Source organism: Trichomycterus rosablanca, chromosome 18, assembly GCF_030014385.1.
Source record: "Trichomycterus rosablanca isolate fTriRos1 chromosome 18, fTriRos1.hap1, whole genome shotgun sequence".
NCBI classification, from domain to species: domain Eukaryota; kingdom Metazoa; phylum Chordata; class Actinopteri; order Siluriformes; family Trichomycteridae; genus Trichomycterus; species Trichomycterus rosablanca.
In genome coordinates, this window is record NC_086005.1 from 12,052,543 (window position 1) to 12,072,703 (window position 20,161).

A 20,161-nucleotide genomic window follows, 5' to 3' on the forward strand; every position below is an offset into this window, starting at 1 on the left:
AGAAGCGTTACTTTATTTGAAGCGTGTCTCTCAGTCGTAGCAGTATGCAGAGAGGAGCAGAGAGGAAGTACCGGAGACCTGAAGAGATCTAAATAGCACTTGGTAATGGCTATACTTTAGGCACGGGGCGAAAGGCAGAGAGGGTTGATGAGCAATAATTACCCATAGAAATGAAGTTCGGCAAACGATTCGTGCTGCCGGACCCGCCAAACTTGTCGCCATGGCGACGGCGACCTACTCATTTGTTTTGTAGATGAGTAATTACATCCAATTAGACCGCAGGAAGAGGGGGGGTAAAAGGAATGGCAAAGAAGTGATCTTTTGTTTCAGGCTGATAGCTGGAACATTAGTAATTGGATGATGAGGGGCGGGGGTGGCTGAAGATAAGATCTGCAGAAGTGTGTGTATTCATCCTGAACCCTCTTTCGACTCGAAACCACCCACACCTACCTGAACAATACATTTTCTCATTTTATATATATTTATATATATATGAGATGTAGAACGAGAATAATGCACATTTGAAGGACTTGGCTTTGTAAGTGACCCATTCTTATAGCAGCAGGGTGTTCTCGAGGCTGCTTCCACATAACTATATTAATTCCAAGGCTGTAATGTGTGAAGGCCATGTCAAAGTCATTCTAAATGTCAAGTCAGTGCACTTGGCTGCCAACTTTGTAACACCCCCCATCCCCCGCATTTATTTACACACGCGAGACAGATAGATCAACTTTAATCAAGCATCTTAGGGCTAGGAAATTATAATCGCTTGAAAATTCGTGTCATTTTGATCCTTCTCTTACTTATACGAGTTCAATCAAGTTGTCAAGATTTATAAAACATGAGTTCTCATAACTCTCGGGATGTGAGAAGTATATTAGAGAGTTTGTTACATGAGCCAGATGCAAAGCATGTATCTTGCAGAAATAAATCAACCTGACCTCTAGCTTGTTGGATTTTCCATTCTAAAACCAAAGATGTTTGCAGCCACAATAGATTGCTGTCTTCTCAAAAGGCTTTTTTAGACGATTTTGGAAAGTGTTTAAATTCTGATTTATCCCATTGAGCACAGTCATTCTAAACCAGACAAAACGGTGGTCAAAGTTATATATAAACATCTGTTATATTGTACACACCTGTTATTTCTGGGTGTGCTTGAAACATTCATTCATTGTCTGTTTTACCAGGGTCGCAGTGGGTACATTTCACTGAGCGAAAGGAATGAAACACCCTGGAGAGGTCGCCAGCCCAATACAGAGCATACACACATTCTCACACACACACACTCATACCTAGGTGGACTTCTAGTCTTCGGACTGTGGGACAAAACGGGAGCGCCCGAAAGAACCTATGCAGATATGATAGCACAGAACATGCAAAATACACACAGAAAGGACCCGGGAATCGAACCCAGAACCTTCTTGCTGTAAGGCAACAGTGCTACGCATTAAGCCACCATGGTTGAAACGCCTATTAATTAGAATAGGTGTTCACTTCCAATTGACCACTGCTGGGTTCAGATCTCAGCCTTGCTATCTACCTCACCAGGCCTCCTAAGGAACGAAAGGTTGATGGGGCTTTTTCTCAATGAATCTGTAGACCTCTGCTGTCAGCCTGCACAAGGTTTGACTGATAAGGCATAGTGGGATGAATCCACTGCTTGCAAGTGAAAAGAAGAAGCCTGTGACTTCATGTGCCAGAGCGGGCACATACTATTCTGCGTCTCTTGTCGGTGGTGGTGCAAGCGACTAGACAGATATAACAAAAGAAAGCCTAATGAATGTAGTGCTGTAGTTAAGAACAAGTCCAAACGAGTGCAGGATGTGTTAGTCATTCAGTCACAGATTAACCTTTGCAGAAAACATTAAAGTCCCAGAAATACATAAAGTATAGGTAAACTTGTAGGTAGACTCTAGTTTAAGCATCTCAACTATGTAAAATGGCTCGCTAGTACCTTGTGCTAAGGACATTTGACCCCTTGACCTGGTTAGGTGTTAAAGGTATAAATACAGTCAGGCACTGTATCTAGATTGTCTGGATCCAACACTGGAATATTTCCAGCTTGTTTATGCAGAAAGCCTTATTCTTGGTCTAGGGCTGCTTTTATAGCATAAGTGAACAATAGTACAGTCCCATAGTATACATTCTTATAATGTGACTAACTTATAGCTTCATGTTATAAGCTTTAACTCCTAATAACCAGGCAGCTTCGTTACTTCCCGAGGATGCAGTGTAGCACCAGATGTCTGTGCAGCTCCAGCACACACACACATTTGATATTTGTTCATTAGCATGCAGCAAATTTGCTCTGGTGTTGTACGAATAACAGCCCTTCTTTAATCCATCCCCACTTCACTGCCGCCACCACTTCCGTAGAAAGTAGACAACACATCCAGTCCCACCGCTGAAACAGCACGGAGGAAAACATATGCTTTACCACACAAGATCAGAGAGAACAGATTTTTTTCTCACGCTTTGAAGTCTGAAGCGAGAAAAAAAAAATCTCTGGCTCAACCGTACTTTGTTTCTTACCTTTGCCCAACGCAAATCATTTGTATGCTCTGAAAAGAAAATTAGCACAGGAAGATAACCAAGTGATTGCAGCACTCCCAGATGGTGTCTCTTTTGCGCTCCTGCCATCCGCTGAAGAGCCACTTTTTTCCTTCCCCCACAGGCCTGATTTTATTCATATCCTTTTCCACTGATGGCACTATCATTAGAGGCAATCTACCTGAACAATAAAAGTCATTTTGCCTGCTTTTATTAGATAAGACCTTCCCAGCTGTGAGATTCCAGCAGCTGAGGGTTAATTGTCCGTGTCTGAGCAAACAAAGCCATCATGTGTATTTGTTGTACGTCCCGATGTCATCTTAACGTCCCGCCGCTCCCGTCCTATAAACAAGCTGAACCCGTTGTTCATTTTCAGTTCCACTATTATAAACCGAAGTCTCTCGGATGGTCCTGCGGCTGGAGCGGATTATACGACCGAGGGTTGTTCTTAAATCTTCTTTTTCTCCCCTCATTCGTTTAACTAATGGAGGACATCGTAGCGAAGCCTTTTGTAAAGGTCGACGCTTGTTTGTTATTAAAGATTCTAATTAGAGAGTCGGAGGAAGCCGCGGAAGCTTGTCTAATTAGCAAGGAGTCCAGAACCCACTTTGAAACTCAAGGGTGACAAGATATTTGCATGCACATCAAAAGTGGATTAAATAGAAGAAGTCTCTTTTTTATCACGTAGTATTTGTTTTTATAATAATTAAAGTGAAGCTGAAGGGTTTATGTTTACCGTGAAAGTCGGGCGTTTCCAAAAACGTTTGGTGGGTGTGTGTGTGTGTGTGTGGGGGGGGGGGGTTATGAGAAGGACAATTTGTATCTGAGGAGCGTTATTTCCCACAGTGTTTCTCATAAGTCTCTAAGGCACCCTCACTTCTTCTGTCTTGATGTAGGAAATCCTCTTTCCTTGTTCCTGAGGGTGGTCCAACATCATCCAGCTTGTTAAATCTCGACTTTGTTTTGATATTCAAGAACAAACAGCACCTCTGCATGAGCTCAGAGTTCTCGGCTCCTGGTTTTATCCTGTTTCACATTATTCAAACCATTAAAACTAATTATGGAGTTAAAGTAAACATTAAACAGATGAAGAATGAGTAATAGAGGGAGCTGATATGTCAGAAATACAGGAGCTGGACAAAATAATGGAAATCTGTAGTAGTATAGTAATAGAAATAAATAAGGAGTAGGGCAACACAAATAAATGAAATCACACACATCCTCAATGGTTTGTGGTTGGTTCCACTGTTTTGCAGGAACTTCCTATAGAGGTTCGATAATGTTTTAATATTTAAATATGTTTCTGAAGATATATATATATGTATATATATATATATATATATATATATATATATATACATTTTGTTTGTCATACATACATATACCGTTGTACAGTACAATTAAATTCTTTCTTCACATATACCAGCTTGTTTGGAAGCTGGGGTCAGAGCGCAGGGTCAGCCATCTTACGGCGCCCCTGGAGCAGACAGGGTTAGGGGCCTTGCTCAAGGACCCAACAGTGGCTGCATAGCGGAGCTTGATAGCAATCTTCCGGTTGATAGCCCAAAGCCCTACCCACTAGGCTGGCCATTTAAACACCAAAATAATGTAAACAGTATGTGTGAGGACCGTATCATCATGGAATGTTGGAATGTGTAACCCTGTGATGGACTGGTGGCATGTTTTGCACCAGATCTACTGTGACCCTGACCAGATAGATGCTGTTAGTGTTAATGTTAGTGAATGAACATGAAGTGACTGTGTCGTGAGTGTGTAAAGAAAGTAAATTGCTCTGGCTGGGGACAGGGCAATGACGGTGTATTGAGGACATGCAGCTGTGTGCCACTGAGCAGATGTGTGCCAGGTGTCTGACGAAGGGGAATGAAATGGGATACAGAGAGATAATGGGACAGCATTGTGTGTGTGTGTGTGTGTATTGTTTGTATGCAGGTGAACGTGTGTTTGTGTGTGAGCATACAACTGTATATTTGTTAGTGTGCATTCATATGTGAGAGTGTGTGAGTAAGTGTATGCTGGTTTGTGTGTGTACATGTGTTTGTTGTGTGTGTGTGTGTGTGCAGGTGAATTTGCATGCGTAAGTGTATGCTGGCTTGTGTCTGTATCCATGTGTGTGCAGCTTAATGTGTGTTTGTGTTTATGTCAAGGCATGTTTGTGTGTGTGTGCGCACATGTGTGTTTGTGTGCATGCATGTGTGTGAGTAGGTGTATGCTAGTTTGTGTGTGTATGCAGGTGAATGTGTGTATGCCAAGGTGTGTTTGTGTGTGTGCGCACGTGTGTGTGTGTAAATATATGTGTGTGTGTGTGTGTGTGTGTGTGTGTGTGTGTGTGTGTGGTGATTCAGCAGCAGGAGCATTGCAGTGCGGTGGGCAGTACAGATTCTGAGGATGCTGCAGGTTTGTGAGAGATGAGTCATTAGGGTGGTGGCAGGGAGGGGGGGCTAAACCAATTGCCCCCCTGCTTGCAATTGGTTTAGGGCTACAGTGTTACCAAGTTGGAAAGAGTAAAGCGTAATTCATCAAAAGAAAACCAAAAACACTTGACACAACATTCAGTCTGATCCCTACAGTCTGCCTTATGTAACACTCAGTACCTCATTTATACTGAACTGAGAGTCAAGGTAGGTACAAATTGCGTATGAATTTGGCACAGTGGGTAGCACTGTCATCTCACAGCAAGAAGGTCCTGGGTTCGATTCCCAGGTGGAACGGTCCGGGTCCTTTCTGTGTGGAGTTTTCATGTTCTGCTAGTGTCCTTGTGGGCTTCCTCTAGGTGTTTTGGTTTCCGCTCACAGTCCAAAGACATGCATTCAGGTTAATTGGAGATAGTAAATTGTCCCTAGGTGTGTGTGTGTGTGTGTGTGTGTGTGTGTGTTTGCCCTGTGATGGACTGGCGACCTGTCCAGGGTGTTTCCTGCCTTTCAACCCAGTAAATCAAACCCACATTGACCCTGAATCAAATAAAGTGGTGGTATAAACAGACAATGAATGAATGAATGAATGAGATTGGGAGATGGGGTGGCAGAGGTGTCATGTGGCAGAGGGGTTAGCACATGCTAGCGTATGCTTTTATAAAGACATGTATAGCCAGCATTTTTGTATCAGAAAACATTGACAGTTCTATTACACGACAGCCACCAATCCACCAAGTGTGCTGGCTAGCACATGCTTCCTCCAAATTATGTATTACCAGCCTGTTTGTATTAGTAGATTAGTAGATATTTACTCTCCTTGGTAAGGGCTTCTTGGTGCTTTTTTCCAGACATCTTGCCACTATCATGAGTAGGGTTAGTGCTGGTCGGGGGCCTTCATTTCATTGCTCAAAACCCCAAACACAAAACAAATACATCCCATGAGATGATAAAATGCCTGACACCCTTCTCGCTCATGACTTGTCTGGATTAGCTCCTGCTATGAAAAGAGGTGTCTGCGCCACCCGTGGCTTTTATCAGGCCTCTAATTTACTCGGTCTTCACCTCCACTTCTTTGATTTATTCAACAAACTATAATGTTAGCTCACGCCAGTCAATGATGCTCTCTGAAGCGTTGATAATCTGCCGTCCGTGTGAAAAGGAGGTGGTTCAGAGAGCGTCGTCGAACATGAGACGAGTCTAGTTCTTAGTGCTAATGTTCATGCCCCGTACCCATGAATAGGGTCTACTCGAATCACACAGAGAACTTAATCTGAAGTGCCATGTCCTTAGCGGCGAGGCTTATCTCGGAGAATAGAAATCGATTCTCGATGTTTTGTGTGAATTCTGGTTTGTCTCTATTGAGAGGAAAACAACAGATTCGATAAAGAGACTATTACAGAGTGAGAATGTGAGAATGGGGTACAATCAGCCCGTTTATTGGTTCTTGGTTGTGGTCCGTTAAGCTAATGTGAAGGTTGTACATGCTAACTTTGTACCTGTGTGTATTTATAGGTTCAACGGTGGTGTAAGAGAAAGCGAGACATTAGGGGAGATTAAAAAATGATTAATATTAAGTTGAATGGCAACAGAAATGGTTGTTTTGATGCAGATAGTCTGAACAAACACGTGATTAATTGTACAGCCTATGTGCTTAGTCCTAGTCAAGCATCCCCCCCAATCTAGTTGTATCCAATTACCTGATTGCACTATGCTGACCTGATTGAGGAGAGCCATGACTAACAATCCCCCTCCCACCTGTATGCAGTACAGACTGCATCTTTTCACCTACACAAGGTGTGTTCATACAGGGCTTGATCTCGCATACAGAGACTCACGCACTGATCCCCATTATCCCCCGTCTCTGCAGGCGCCATCAGCCAGCAGAGGTCGTAATTGCATCAGTAATTAGGACTCGCCTCCGGCATCCAACCCATAGGAAAAGCCAATCGTTGTCCGTAAATGTAATGTAAACGTAAAGGCGCTCAGCCTGCTGGTAGCAGAGCTGAGATTCAAACTCACTAGTCTGAGATGTCAGCTCTGGTGTGCTAGTGTGTTTTACCACTGCACCACCTAAGCAATTCACTAGTCAAGCATTTCTAAAGAAAGAAGAGAACACTAGGAACAACTGAGTGGATTCAAAATGAGGGAGACCACCCAAAAATAGGGAGAAAATCCTAAAAAAATAAGGGAAGCCGTTAGAAGAAACAATTTGACCTTTTTTTTAATCAGACAGACTTCCATATGTTTATTTTATGTTTATTCTGTATTCAAAAGACGAAGATGAAGAAAAAGTATGTTGTATGTAAAGTCCTTGTGCAATTTGATCTGGATTCTTAATACAAGAGGTCGGCGTCGGTTGTCATGCAGTAAGTAATGCTAAACCGAATGGTGTTCCGAATTATGTATGAAACTGTAGGGAAATGGGAACCCTAAATGGCAAATGTTTACTCGAAATACTGTCTTTCTAGGTAGTGAGCGTGCCAGTAATCTCTTCTGCTGTTTACCCCATTTGAACTCATGCACTCAAGTGCAGCTTCCTTCAGTAAAAAGAACGAGTGTAGCATGTAGCTCTGCGTAGTTACCGTCAGCCACTCTCAATAACACACATGCTTTGCCTACACGACCACATGACTGTGTACCATAAAAGTTTTTCCCCCAAATGATGGCGTCCCACCCTCACCCCTTAACCACCTGCTTCTCCCCCTTTCCCATCCTGTACTGTATCTCTCAGGCTTTCCCGATTACGGGTTTTATTCTGCGCCCGGTGACCAGCGGGCGGCGCCCTGCTCCTTTGCCGACTATGGCTCCCTGGGGCCCCAGGCAGCTCAGATGCTGCAAAGCGAGCACGCCACGTCCGCCTGCAACTCGCCCCTGCAGCACCTCCACAGCCCGGATCAGTTTAAGAGCCCAGGTTTGTATGGCGCGTTTCTGTCCTCGACTTTTGCTGCCATCACTTTTTATTCGGTTTTCATTTCTCTTTCATGTTTTTCTTTTGATTTGCTTTGGTTTTGGCTTTCTTTTGATCACATGGTGCTTTGGCAGAGAAACACACTTTGTTCACGGTGTTGGATGAACGAAGGTGTCAGAAACATTTGTGATCAACACCTTCATCTGAGAGTTTGCTCTGGGATGCTCTGCATGTCGGAATTTCATTTTTATTCATTCATTTATTTATGTTTTTAAATGTATTCATGACGATTTTGTTTTGATGTTTTGCAACCAGTTCCTTTTGCTTTTGCACGATGGCAAATCAGGATGCATGTACAGATCAAACGCATGATTTGGCCAACTCGGCCAAAATGGATGAACCTAGAGCTGGCTAATGTTCACTTAGTCGCATTGGTACCCTTATATTCATCACCTATACTGATGCTTTTACAGAATGAGCATGGTACGATGTTCAAAAGCTTGTTTAGGCATTTAAATTTGTTTAGTAATGTGTAACATTAAAAGTTATTCAATATTGAGGGCTAAATGGCAGTCTGATAATAAGCCAAATCTCTTTCTGTCAAGACTGCTATGGTCCACCTTTAAAACCATTAATACATTCAGAAATGTAATAGTGTAAGCACAACCTACAAAGCACCTCTTTAGGCCAAGAGCTCCAAACACCTGAGGTCATAACAGGGCTGCAAATAATAAACTTTTCTGTACTAGTACAGGTGCAACTTGGTTTAAGGATCACAAACCCTGGACCATTAAGCCTTCTGAAAACTAATATGCAATATCACCATTATTTTTAATGATTGGATAGATGGATGGTTGAAGAATGTCAGTGGCTACCAGCTGTTGGGACAAAGGGGGTCCACATGATATTTTGGGGGGGAAAAAAACAAATAAAAAGGCCCCATTGGAGGAAACACATGTTCTTTAATGCTGTTCCATGTTGATAATGCCCTCATTCATACAACTAAAATTATTTAAGAGTGGTCTGATAAACATCAGGATAAAGTCAAGGACCTTTCACTGGCTCTCCAGTTATGGGAGAGAGTAACCTTAATGGGAAGCTTACTCACTCACTCACTTTCTTAACCACTTATCCAATTAGGGTCGTGGGGGGGTGCTGGAGCCTATCCCAGCTTTTCAGTGGGCACAGGGCACGCAGTAACGCCCTGGACGGGGCGCCAGTCCATCGCAGGGCAGACATCCATACATACACACACCCGTTCACCTATAGGGCAATTCAGTGTATCCAATTAACATTGACTGCATGTTTTTGGACTGTGGGAGGAAACCGAAGCTCCCGGAGGAAACCCACGTGGACACAGGGAGAACATGCAAACTCTTCGAAGAAAGGACCCGGACCACCCCCGCCTTGGGATCAAACCCAGGATCCTCTTGCTGTGAGGCGACAGTGCAACCCACCGAGCCACCGTGCCGGCCCTAATGGGAAGCTCTGGAGTGCAAACTGTAAAGTAGATCTCCACTGTCTTTATATCTCATAAACTAGATCTATATATATTTTTTTTTTTGAAAAATGCTCCAACATCTAATCACAAATCATTCAGGACTTGTATGAGAGCATTTAGTTTAGGATTAAAGCTGTTTTGGAGGCAAACTGTGGCCCTGCCCATAAGCTCAGATTTGTTTTGTCTTTTAAAATGTTATTATTATCATTAAGTCTTAAACTTGATTGCTGTTTGGTGTCAGTTTTATGTTTGGAGGCCATTATAGAATAACGCTTCATGGAGTCTCTTTATACCTCTTAAAAATTTGCACATAAAAGCCTGGGGTTATTTCTGTTACTATAATTGTTGTAGGTTTTCCTCCCAGACACTGGAGTACACAGTGATCCTAAATGATTGCTAACAGGACTGATTCAGATAAGAGAAAAAAACTGATATTAACTAAAACAACCTCTCGTGCAAAGCAAATCCCTAACTAGTAAAACGTCTGCAGATTTTAGTGATTCAGAAATAAAAATATGTTCAGCTACTTATGCCATAACAAAGTGTTTTGTTAAATAAATGTAATCAAATTCACACTTTAATAACTCGGTGATTTGAGTGAAATGTCCTATCAGTGTCTGAACATCATGTATAGACTGCATGTGTGAAAATCAGACTGATTATCTGGTTATGTCCCAGCTTTAAGTGTGACATGGGCTTAACCTCTTGGCACATTTTTCTCAGTTGTATAGGGTTAGGTGCCTATTTTTTTAATTTAAGTAAAACAAAAGTTCAAAGTAGCAAAGAGAAGTTAGAATCAAATTGTCAGTATCAATATTATTATTGTGTTTTTTTTCTCTGCAGATAAACTGTTGGGTGGAAATCAGTCATTTAAAAAGCTGCTGTTCATCTCTGTTGTGTAAACAGTGCAATATTGGCTTAGTTTGAGTGCAACATTTAAATCATTAGGACTTAGTGATTTTTATTATAAAGTTTTTTTTTATCATAACAACTAACGGCAATGCTTGCTCATTAGCTAAACTTGCGGAATTATTTAAAGTATGTTAACAGTATGTTTGCTTGCTGATAGCATCCACACTGTGTCAGTTCGAATGTATTTTACATTGTAGCAAATCATTATATATAATATCATATTTTTCTTATTGCTTTCTCACTATTGTGCAGACACTCACCTTGATACCCTTTATAACTATTTGTGTTAGCTAGAAACTCCAGGTCTAGTCTAAAAACACTGACAGACCTCACCCAATGATGTTCCTTGGGCTTGTTAATGTTGGTCAGATGTACCCTCTAACTGGTCCTCAGTTAGCTGCCTACCAGCCTTTCTCATGCACTTCTCTGAGGCCTTTATGATATTTGGCTGCATATAGTGCTAATATTAGTTGTGCAAAATATAACAGGACAAAGAAAAGTATGTGGACACCTGATCATGAGCTTGTTGGATATGTTGGGTAAATTGACAGCCTTCACCATTTTAAAAAGGTATGCACAAGATTTTGGAACGTGTTTTTGGAAATGTTATGCTCATACAGGCAAAAGAGCATTAAGAAGAACAAGGTCAGGCCATTGATGTTGGACAAGAAGGCCTGGCTCGCAGTTGATGTTCTAATTTCTCCCAAAGGTGTTTAGTGGAGTTGAGGTCAGAACGCTGTGCAGTTCTTCTACACTAAAATTAGCAATCAAATGTTGAAAGTGTGTTTATTTTAAAGAATTGATTTTGTACTCCTGTTAGCAATGAGTGTGCATAAAACAACTGAGTTAATAATTACAGCATGCAGTTTAGTGATGGGTGAAGGTGATTGACTTTCATTGTGTATTTAACATTTCAGTAACTTATAGCAGGTTCATCAATTATTATTATTTTTTCCACACTTCACCATAAGCAGATCACCATTCTGTTGCAAATCACACAAATCGTACCGTGAACCCCTTCACTGGACATCACAGCGTCACAGCATCAGTTGAAATCCTAGTTGCAAAGTCATTAGCAGTCAGAATGACCGTCCTGTGTTACAGCTGTTCAAGCCTCATTGGTTTACCATTTTCAGAAGTGCCTCTCTGGGCCTCCTTGGTCCTCTCAAGCAATGTGAGCTAAAATCTGTTCCGATGCCTGGCTGAAATATTGGAGTATGGTTATAACGACTGCCTCAGAGGCGGCCCCAGCCATCTGCTGTGAGGCCTGCCAGGCACTCCGGCCTGCCTCGCCTGTCTTGCCTCATTTGCTTTGGCAGCCGACAAGGAAATACAACTCAGTCTCTGTGCTTTACACCAAAGATTACACAAATCTCCCTATTTGAACACGGGCCCAGTCTGCGCACATACTGCCATGCTTATCCTGAATGGCACCCTTGGGGTGCTCTAAAAGCCGAACGGGGCCTTGCAAAGCTACCAGCCATATCGGAACCGTATCCTACTGCCATGGCCTTTAATTACTAGTCAGATCTTATAAATAAACTACAGGGACCTGACTGATCCCCTGCAAGTTCTGCCCCGCTCCTCGTTTGTAGGAGTAACTGCTGTCAGAGCTCTACCAGCATCGGCTACCTTTTCATCAGCTTTTATCAGACAGACGTAAACGACACTTCAGCTTTATTATTATTTTTTTCCGCGCCAACTTCCGAGGCAGAAAGTGTCTTTCTGTCTCAGTGTTTGCAATATATGACAGTAATATCGCTTTCAATATAGGTGGAGAACACTGAGAGATAAACTTCTATTGGATTAAGGCGATACCTGATATGAGGTCCTGTCATGCTGTCTGCTGTATCTTGGTTGCTCTGGCAACACAGACCTAATCAATGCATTGTGGATCTTTCGGGGTCATATCTAAGCACTTTATCCTGCAACAGACGAAAGGGGGGCATGCTGTGAGAGTTAACGTACTGTAACTACATTAGAGTAAGATTTACACTGGGTGTTTGCTAGTATTGTCAAGGTTAGTTAGTTAGTTAGTTCAGTTACGTGCATTGTCCCAGTTTGGATATAAACAGTTCCCCTAAGCAGTGGCTTAACTACAGGGGGTGCAGGGGGGGGGCAGGTGCACTGGGGCCCATGGCAGGGGGGGCCCCTCCACGACATGAACTCAATCACCCACCTCACTGCCCCCCCATTGGCGGCATGCATTATGCATGTATTATGGCAAGCCAAACAGGAAATATACAGCAAACACTTATATACATGGAATAATATATATATATATATATATATATATGGATGGATGGATGGATGGATGGATGGATGGATGGATGGATGGATGGATGGATGGATGGATGGATGGATGGATGGATGGATGGATGGATGGATGGATGGATAGATAGATATACTATATATATGACATTTGTTGAGGGGGCCCAAAATGTTTTTTTGCACTGGGGCCCATGAGCTCCTAGTTACGCCACTGACCCTAAGCATGACACTCTTCCTGGTCAAGGGCCTAAGATTAGCATAAAACCTACTGGGGCGGCACGGTGGCTCAGTGGGTAGCACTGTCGCCTCACAGCAAGAAGGTCCTGGGTTTGATTCCCAGGTCGAGCGGTACAGGTCCTTTCTGTGTCTGTGTGGGTTTCCTCCAGGAGTTTTAACAGATCCTACTACAGTACAAAGACATGCAGTCAGGTTAACTGGAGATACAAAATTGTTCATGACATGAATGTAACCAAAGTGTGTAAAACACGACATTAAAATCCAAATAAAATAAAATAAATAAACCTACTAAGGAACATGCAGGCGGCACGGTGGCTCAGTGGGTAGCACTGTCACCTCACAGAAAAAAAGGTCCTGGGTTTGATTCCCTACAGGTCCTTTCTGTGTGGAGTTTGCATGTTCTCCCCGTGTCCGTGTGGGTTTCCGCCGGGTGTTCCGCTTTCCTCCCACAGTCCAAATACATGCAAGTGAGGTGAAATAAAGATACAAAATTGTCCAAGACTGTGTTTGATATAACATTGTGGACTAATAAGTCTTGTGTAATGAGTAACTACCGTTTCTGTCATGAATGTAACCAAAGTGTAAGACATGACATTAAAACCCTAATAAACAAGCAAACAAACAAACTGAGGAACATGCTGTGGTCTCTGGATTTCTGCTACTTGTGCCTTAACCTTGACCAGACAGTTGAAGTTCCCATTTTTAATGCCTAGGTAAAAAATAAGCCATTCATGACTCTATTTTGTAATAGTTTGTGTTCACTGAACTATTAATGTGGCTAATTAAATATCTACTTAGGACCCACGCCTTAAATGAATAAGGCGGTTTGAGACTAAAGGATCCACACACAGCATGTTTCGACTATTAACACACACAGTTATGGTCAAACGTTTACACACACTTGCTGCTGGAACAGGAATAAGTTGCTTAGAGGCTGCTCCGCCAAAAAAGAAGCACTTGCTCTGAAATTGGCAAGAGAAGAATCCGGAAGTTCTTCATATCTATTTATGCCTTACTGGATTAAAAAAAAAAAAAAACCACAATAAACCTATAAAAGAAGTCAAATTCATGCAATCGTTAGACCAAGAGGTGTTTGAATCAATCAGTCACAGAATTAAGATCCCAGGAACTCAAGACGTGTCCTTTACAAGTGTATGTCATAAAAGAGTTTGGTAAAATACCTCTCTGAGCTTTCAAGGACAGAACAGCTCTTACTTGCTCGGCTCTTATTTCCCCTTTATCCCTGTTGAGCCGGAGAATTTTGTCATCCTGCAGAAACAGACAAAGATGCTCATAAATTAAAGCCTTAATTCTAAACGCTGGTGCAGGACATGTTGAGTCACCTGTGCCTTAAAACCTGCCGTGTAATCACAAGCCCCCTAGTTTAATTAGAATGGTGCTGCTGAGCCACCAGTCAAAGCCAATAAGTGTAACTTATGTTTGCCTATTAGAGCTAATAGCAAGAACATTTTAGCCTGGGGGTAAAAGTTAGCGCATAAATCCTCATGCTTGCTGAGATAGAGACAGAGAGAGAGACCAAGAGACCAAAAAGAATCTCAACTCTCCTCAACAAAATCCACTAATGACAGGAAATAAGGATTGCTGTTGAAACTGAAAACAGCTGCAATTGCTTAATAAGCAGCGCTATTAGCATGTGTGCTGTTCAGATAAGGTGAGTGAGGCTACTCATGCTTTAGGGTACCAATTTAGCCTCTCTAAGCACAGTCTGGGTCATGTACAGTAGTCTAATCTGAAATAAAATTAAAGTAAGTCATGAGTGGTACCTTTAAACTGCATTTGAAATTACTTAAAATAAGTGGGTAACACTGTCGCCTCACAGCAAGAAGGTCCTGGGTTTGATCCCCAGGTGGGGCGGTCTGGGTCCTTTCTGTGTGGAGTTTGCATGTTCACCCCATGTCCACGTGGGTTTCCTCCGGGTGCTCCGGTTTCCTCCCACAGTCCAAAAACCTGCAAGTGAGGTGAATTGGAGATGCTAAATTGTCCATGACTGTGTTCCATATAACCTTGCGTGAACTGATGAACCTTGTGTGGTGAGTGACGGCCGTACCTGTCATGAATGTAGCCAAAGTGTGAAACATGACGTTATAATCCTAATAAACAAACAAACTTAAAATATGTAATATTATTTGAAGTTTGTTGATCACATGTACAGCTCTCTTGACTGCGGACAGAAAGCCCCGTGTTTCATTAGCTGATAATTAATTATAGATATGTTATTTCATATTTTTGGAATCACATCTTACCATCTGGACCATCCTATTTCCGTAAGTTAAGCTAAGCTAACAGTTTAATTTTTCTCACCGACCTTGGTAAAGCGATTACTGTTCCAAGTCTTTTGTACTTTGGTCTTTGGACCTGAGAGACAGAATCATCTGCTCCCTCCAAAGCAGACAATGAGTCACAAGTGAGAACGGTGGATATTAGTCACGGCATTGTGTGGCTTATCCTGGAGCTGCCAGGCCTTTTTTGTGACAATGGCTTTGTGGGCTATATAAAAAATGCAATGTGTGATTAATACAAATAGTCACAACATACACACTATAGTGGGCAGTTTTGTTTCTATTCTCTTTAGTAAGAAACAATTAGACGAGCATGTAGGCATTTAGTAGACGTCAAAGTGATGTACACCAGTTAGCCATAGCATTAGAACCACCTACCTAATATCATGTAGGTCCCCGTCTTGCTGCCAAAACTGCTCTGACTTGTCCATTATGGACTCCACAAGGACTCTTAGGGTCTTCTGTGGTATCTGGCGTCTTATCATTTACATTTTTATCAAAAGCGACTTACAGTATACAGTCTAAGCAGTTGAGTTGGCAACCGGCTGTGTGGCAGTGGTGGGGTTTGAACCAGCTGTCTTCTGGTTGCTAGTCCAGTACCTTAACTGCTAGGCTTCAACTTACCTATCAAAAAATTGGAGAAGAAAAAAATGGGAGGTCATCTGTCTGTGAGCTGAAGATGAGGCTGATTAATGGACTAATGATGGTTTAAAGCAGTACTTGAGCCAAAAAGTTTGCCCACCCCTGGTTTAGAGTGAGTTTGTTTTAACTTGTATTGATTCAACATTAAATAATAACCATTTTTAAAAACCACCAGATATTTAAAAAATAAAAATGCAGTTTTTCATTATGTAGATTTTTACTAATTTAATTACAATGAAATTATATGCATCATATTGTTATAATAATGACATTTATACTATAAGATATTTGTTCTGGCAGAAGAATATGTTTCGTTTTATGCTGGTTTTGTCTGCTGTTACTCTGGCCTGGTAGCTTTTTTTTTCCTTTCGGCTGCTCCCATATTCTTCTTAAGGGTTGCCAGAGCAGATCATTCTGGCACAGTTCTTATGCCAAATGCCTTTCCTGGCACAACCATCCATCTTTCCTCCAGACTGAAAAGCGCACCTCCCAAAAGCTAAGCTGTTCAGCCAAACTAACATAGCCAATTATGTCTGTGTGGATGCCCAACCGGCTGGTAGCACGACTGGGATTCGAACCCCGGGTCACAGCGGTAGCAGCATAAATCATATGCTTTTAAGTTTGTGGCAACAGTTTAGGAACGGTGCTTTTATGTTCTAGCATGACTGTGATCCCGTGCACAAAGCAATTTCTAGAAAGACTTGTTTTGATGGCCAGCACAAAGACCTGACCCCAACCCCACTGATCAGTACTGGGATGAATTGGAAGACTTATTTCAAGCCTGACTTTCTTGTCCAACATCAGTGTCGAACATAAGAAATTCCTAGAGACACACTTTAGGATCTTCTGGATAGCTTACCCAGAAAAGTAGAGGCTTTTATAGCCATGAACAGGGTGCCAACTTTTGTGCCATAGTATTGTCCACGGTTTTGGAATGGAATGTTCAAAAAGCTCATGATCAAGGAGCATATTTTGGGCTGTATAGTGTATGTGCCACACTCATTTTATCTAGGTTTTGAACAATTAGATTACTAGATATTTTTATATATTTAAGCAATTTTTCCTGCCAACTAGATGAACACTTAAGTGGGCGACTCATTGGTTTGGGACTGACTGCATGTTGAAATTGTGGTGTAACTGCATGCTGATCATTTTTGTGCATGACTTGGCACACATGCCTTGCATGGCATACATGAGAATATGATTTTGTCTAATTACCACTGGGGCTCGTTACTACTTACATGAAATTACATAAAAAACTATTTTATTGCACATGTAATGATGCCATCTCAGCAATCTATACCATTATAATAACCACCACATTACTACAATGACATTCCCACTAATTAGTGCCACTCTCTTCACTCTGATTATTTGGCTTTACAGCATGTGTATTGTGGTTCTCTCTGCATGTCGTACTTGACATGGCACTGAGGGATTCCAGCTTAACTGTGTCTTTGTGTCTCTGGTTCAGGTGCTAACCCTGCTCGTCCCGGAGCCTTCCCAGGTGCCAACAGTCCGGGGCCCGTAGCTGATCTGTATGGCCCAGCCAGTCAGGACTCGACTGTGGGGAACTACATCAGTGCTGCTAGCCCTCAGCCTGGTTCTGGATTTAGCCACGGCATAGCTGTAAGTATCACCACATGTCTTTGATTCTCTCACTGATGTGCTGCTGTGTTATTATTTCAATGCATTTTATTTTCATCAATCGCTGTGTACTGGTCAGGATCATGACGTGTCGGGTTCTGCCAGGAAACACAGGGTTCGAGGCAGATATACCCTGAACAGGGCACCAATCCATTGCATGGCTTTGGCTTTCCACCTCCCTTTAGATGTAGCCAATCATGTACGTGTAGACCCCAACCCAGATCTTAGTGGTGGTGGGCTAGTGTAATAGATAGTCGCACTTACTGTTAAAAATTAAGGGTTCTTAAAGTTTCTATAGGAACACTATACCATGATTTGAAAAAAAACAACAACAAAAAAACAACACAAGCTGAGAAAAGTAGATCTTAAAATTACAGTGGTACCTTGTAACTCAACGCCTCCTAAACTCAAAATCTTTAAAACTCAACGCCCTTTGTCGAGAAATTTGTACCCTTAAACTCAAAGTTTCCCTTAAACTCAAGGTGTTCAGTTTGTTTTTAAAAAACATTATTTATTTAATTTTAAATTAACAATGAACAGCCACTTTGTTTAGTGCTTGGCTTAAGCGGTGCGGTAAAATGTCATCAAAGTGTAAATATGGGACGAAACTGCATTTGTGTGAAATAACTGTCAGATTTACTCTGAAAGCTCCACATGTATCTGTTTTCATCTGGATTTTCCTCACTGTTTCACTTTTAAACTTGTGTTACAGCTCGGGGGTTCTGAGAAATTGTAAGACTCAGCTTTTTATTTCAGTATTTTTATATAATATTTGTGTTATTTTTAGTGTATCAGTGTTAAAAACAAGCCCATTATTTTACATTAGCCTAAAATATATGCAGTTCCTTGGGACCATGGAACGAATTAACAGGTTTCCCCATACATCCTTATGGGGGGAAAATACCTTAAAACTCATCGCCACTCCTAGAACCAATTGACGTTGAGTTTCAAGGTACCACTGTATAACTTTGTACATGTTACGAAGCTCTAGAACTTCACAAAACCAGAATTTTAATGATACTAAATCTACCCTAAGAGTGGCCAACCCGCTGAAATTTCTTTCTTGACAGTAAGACTTTTTAAGAACTGCATACATTCAATCATCTAAAGGGGCAGAGGTTGAATAGTGGGTAGAGCTTTGGGCTATCGACTAGGAGCCTTAAGCAAGGTCCTTAACCTTGTTTTTTCCAGGGGTGTCATACAACGGCTGACCCTGCACTTTCAAACTATCTGGAATATGTGGGGAAAAAAATTTATTGCCCTGTTTGTGTGTATGTATATATTATAAATAAAGGCATTCTTCTTAAAATCATTAATTGATGTCCAGGAGGAAAAAAACATACCGGCATGATCATAAACGAGTAAGCTGTCAGTTTCTAGTCAGATTCCACTGTTCCCTTAACAAGCTGTTGTTTTTGACACCGAACCCAAACAAAAACGTGGCGTTGTTCAAAAACTTGATTTAATTGGCTTTTTGCTGGCTGAGTGCAGATTCCCTCTGTGAATGTCACGGATGTCAGCGCCCATTTCTAAATCATCGCAGCTCTCAATTTGGAAATAAAAAAGGATGCATTTGTAATGAAGTACCAAATTGAAATTCAATTATTCACACGCTCGCTCTCGCACAACTAAGTGTCTTAACCAGCTCGACATTGGGGATGTGCTTTATGACAAGGTGGACAGCTCTACAGTCGAACCCGGTGTTTCCTCTTCCTACCTCCTCTCAGTCTTTGGAAACCCAGTAGCCTTTTTGTCTCCTTCTATTGTATTTGCTGAACAATGCAAATTAATATACAGTCTTCTAAGTAATTATCCTCGTTCCGGGGATCACTTTTTGTTGAGGCTGGAAACTCTGCATCTATTCTTTGCATACCCTTGTTAGCGATGGTTAAAAATGAATGAGAATGAATAGCTTTAAGAGGTGATTACTGGGGTACGAGTACAACTTTGCTCAGTGGTGTTCAATCTTTTTAACAAAGAGTCGTTGTGGCTGCGGGATTTTATATGCAACCAGGCAGGATTTACATCTTATAGAGCAAATAGTTGTAAGCTCACTGATTAAACAGATACATTCGGTGTACTAATGCTGGTTTGGTATGAGAATTTACAGCCAAACTGGCTCCATATGGGAAAAGATTGAAGACTGTTAAGTAAAGTAGAAGCCAGTCTAAGTACCCTTAAAATAAGTAGCCAAAAATGATGAGCCAAAACATTAGGACCACCTGCTTAAAAGCTGACAAATAGCTTTGACTGGCTGAGACAAAAACCCCAAAAAGAATCCTAAGGAATCCTCTGGTATCTGGTTCCAGGACATTACCAGCAGGTCCCTCAACATCTGTACATTGCAAAGTGGGCCTTCCTATAGTGTATCCTGGTTCCATCTCTTCCATAGGTAATTGATGGACATTTGCCCAGTTGTCCAGCTTTTTCTATTGCTGTGATGTTCAATTCTGATGCCTGCGTGCCCACTGTAGGTGCTTTTCACAGTGAACAGGAGTTAGCATGGGTACTTTGATTAACCTGTAACTATGCAGCCCCATACACAGAAGAGTTGTGTTGTGTTGTCACCCTGTTCTTCAATGGTCAGGACCACTACAGAGTAGGTATTATTTAGGTGGGGGATCATTCTCAGCACTGCAGTGACACTGACATGGTGGTGGGTGTGTTAGTGTGTGTTGTGCTGGTATGAGTGGATCAGACACAGCAGTGCTGCTGGAGTTTTTAAATACCGTGTCCACTCACTATCCACTTTATTAGACAC

At 41.8% G+C, this 20,161-nt stretch overlaps 1 protein-coding gene across 4 annotated transcripts in view; it reads left to right on the plus strand.

Annotated features, from left to right (window-relative positions):
- The window catches only part of msi2a (musashi RNA-binding protein 2a), a 375,070-nt gene that overhangs the window by 344,426 nt on the left and 10,483 nt on the right, over positions 1 to 20,161 (plus strand). For 2 of the 4 annotated variants that reach the window (XM_063013642.1, XM_063013643.1), the window contains exons 12-13: positions 7,714 to 7,893; positions 17,228 to 17,382. In XM_063013642.1, coding sequence (XP_062869712.1) covers positions 7,714 to 7,893; positions 17,228 to 17,382 — 335 coding nt within the window. The remainder of the gene's footprint in view (positions 1 to 7,713; positions 7,894 to 17,227; positions 17,383 to 20,161) is intronic. The other 2 variants (XM_063013644.1, XM_063013645.1) reach the window with 1 other exon arrangement.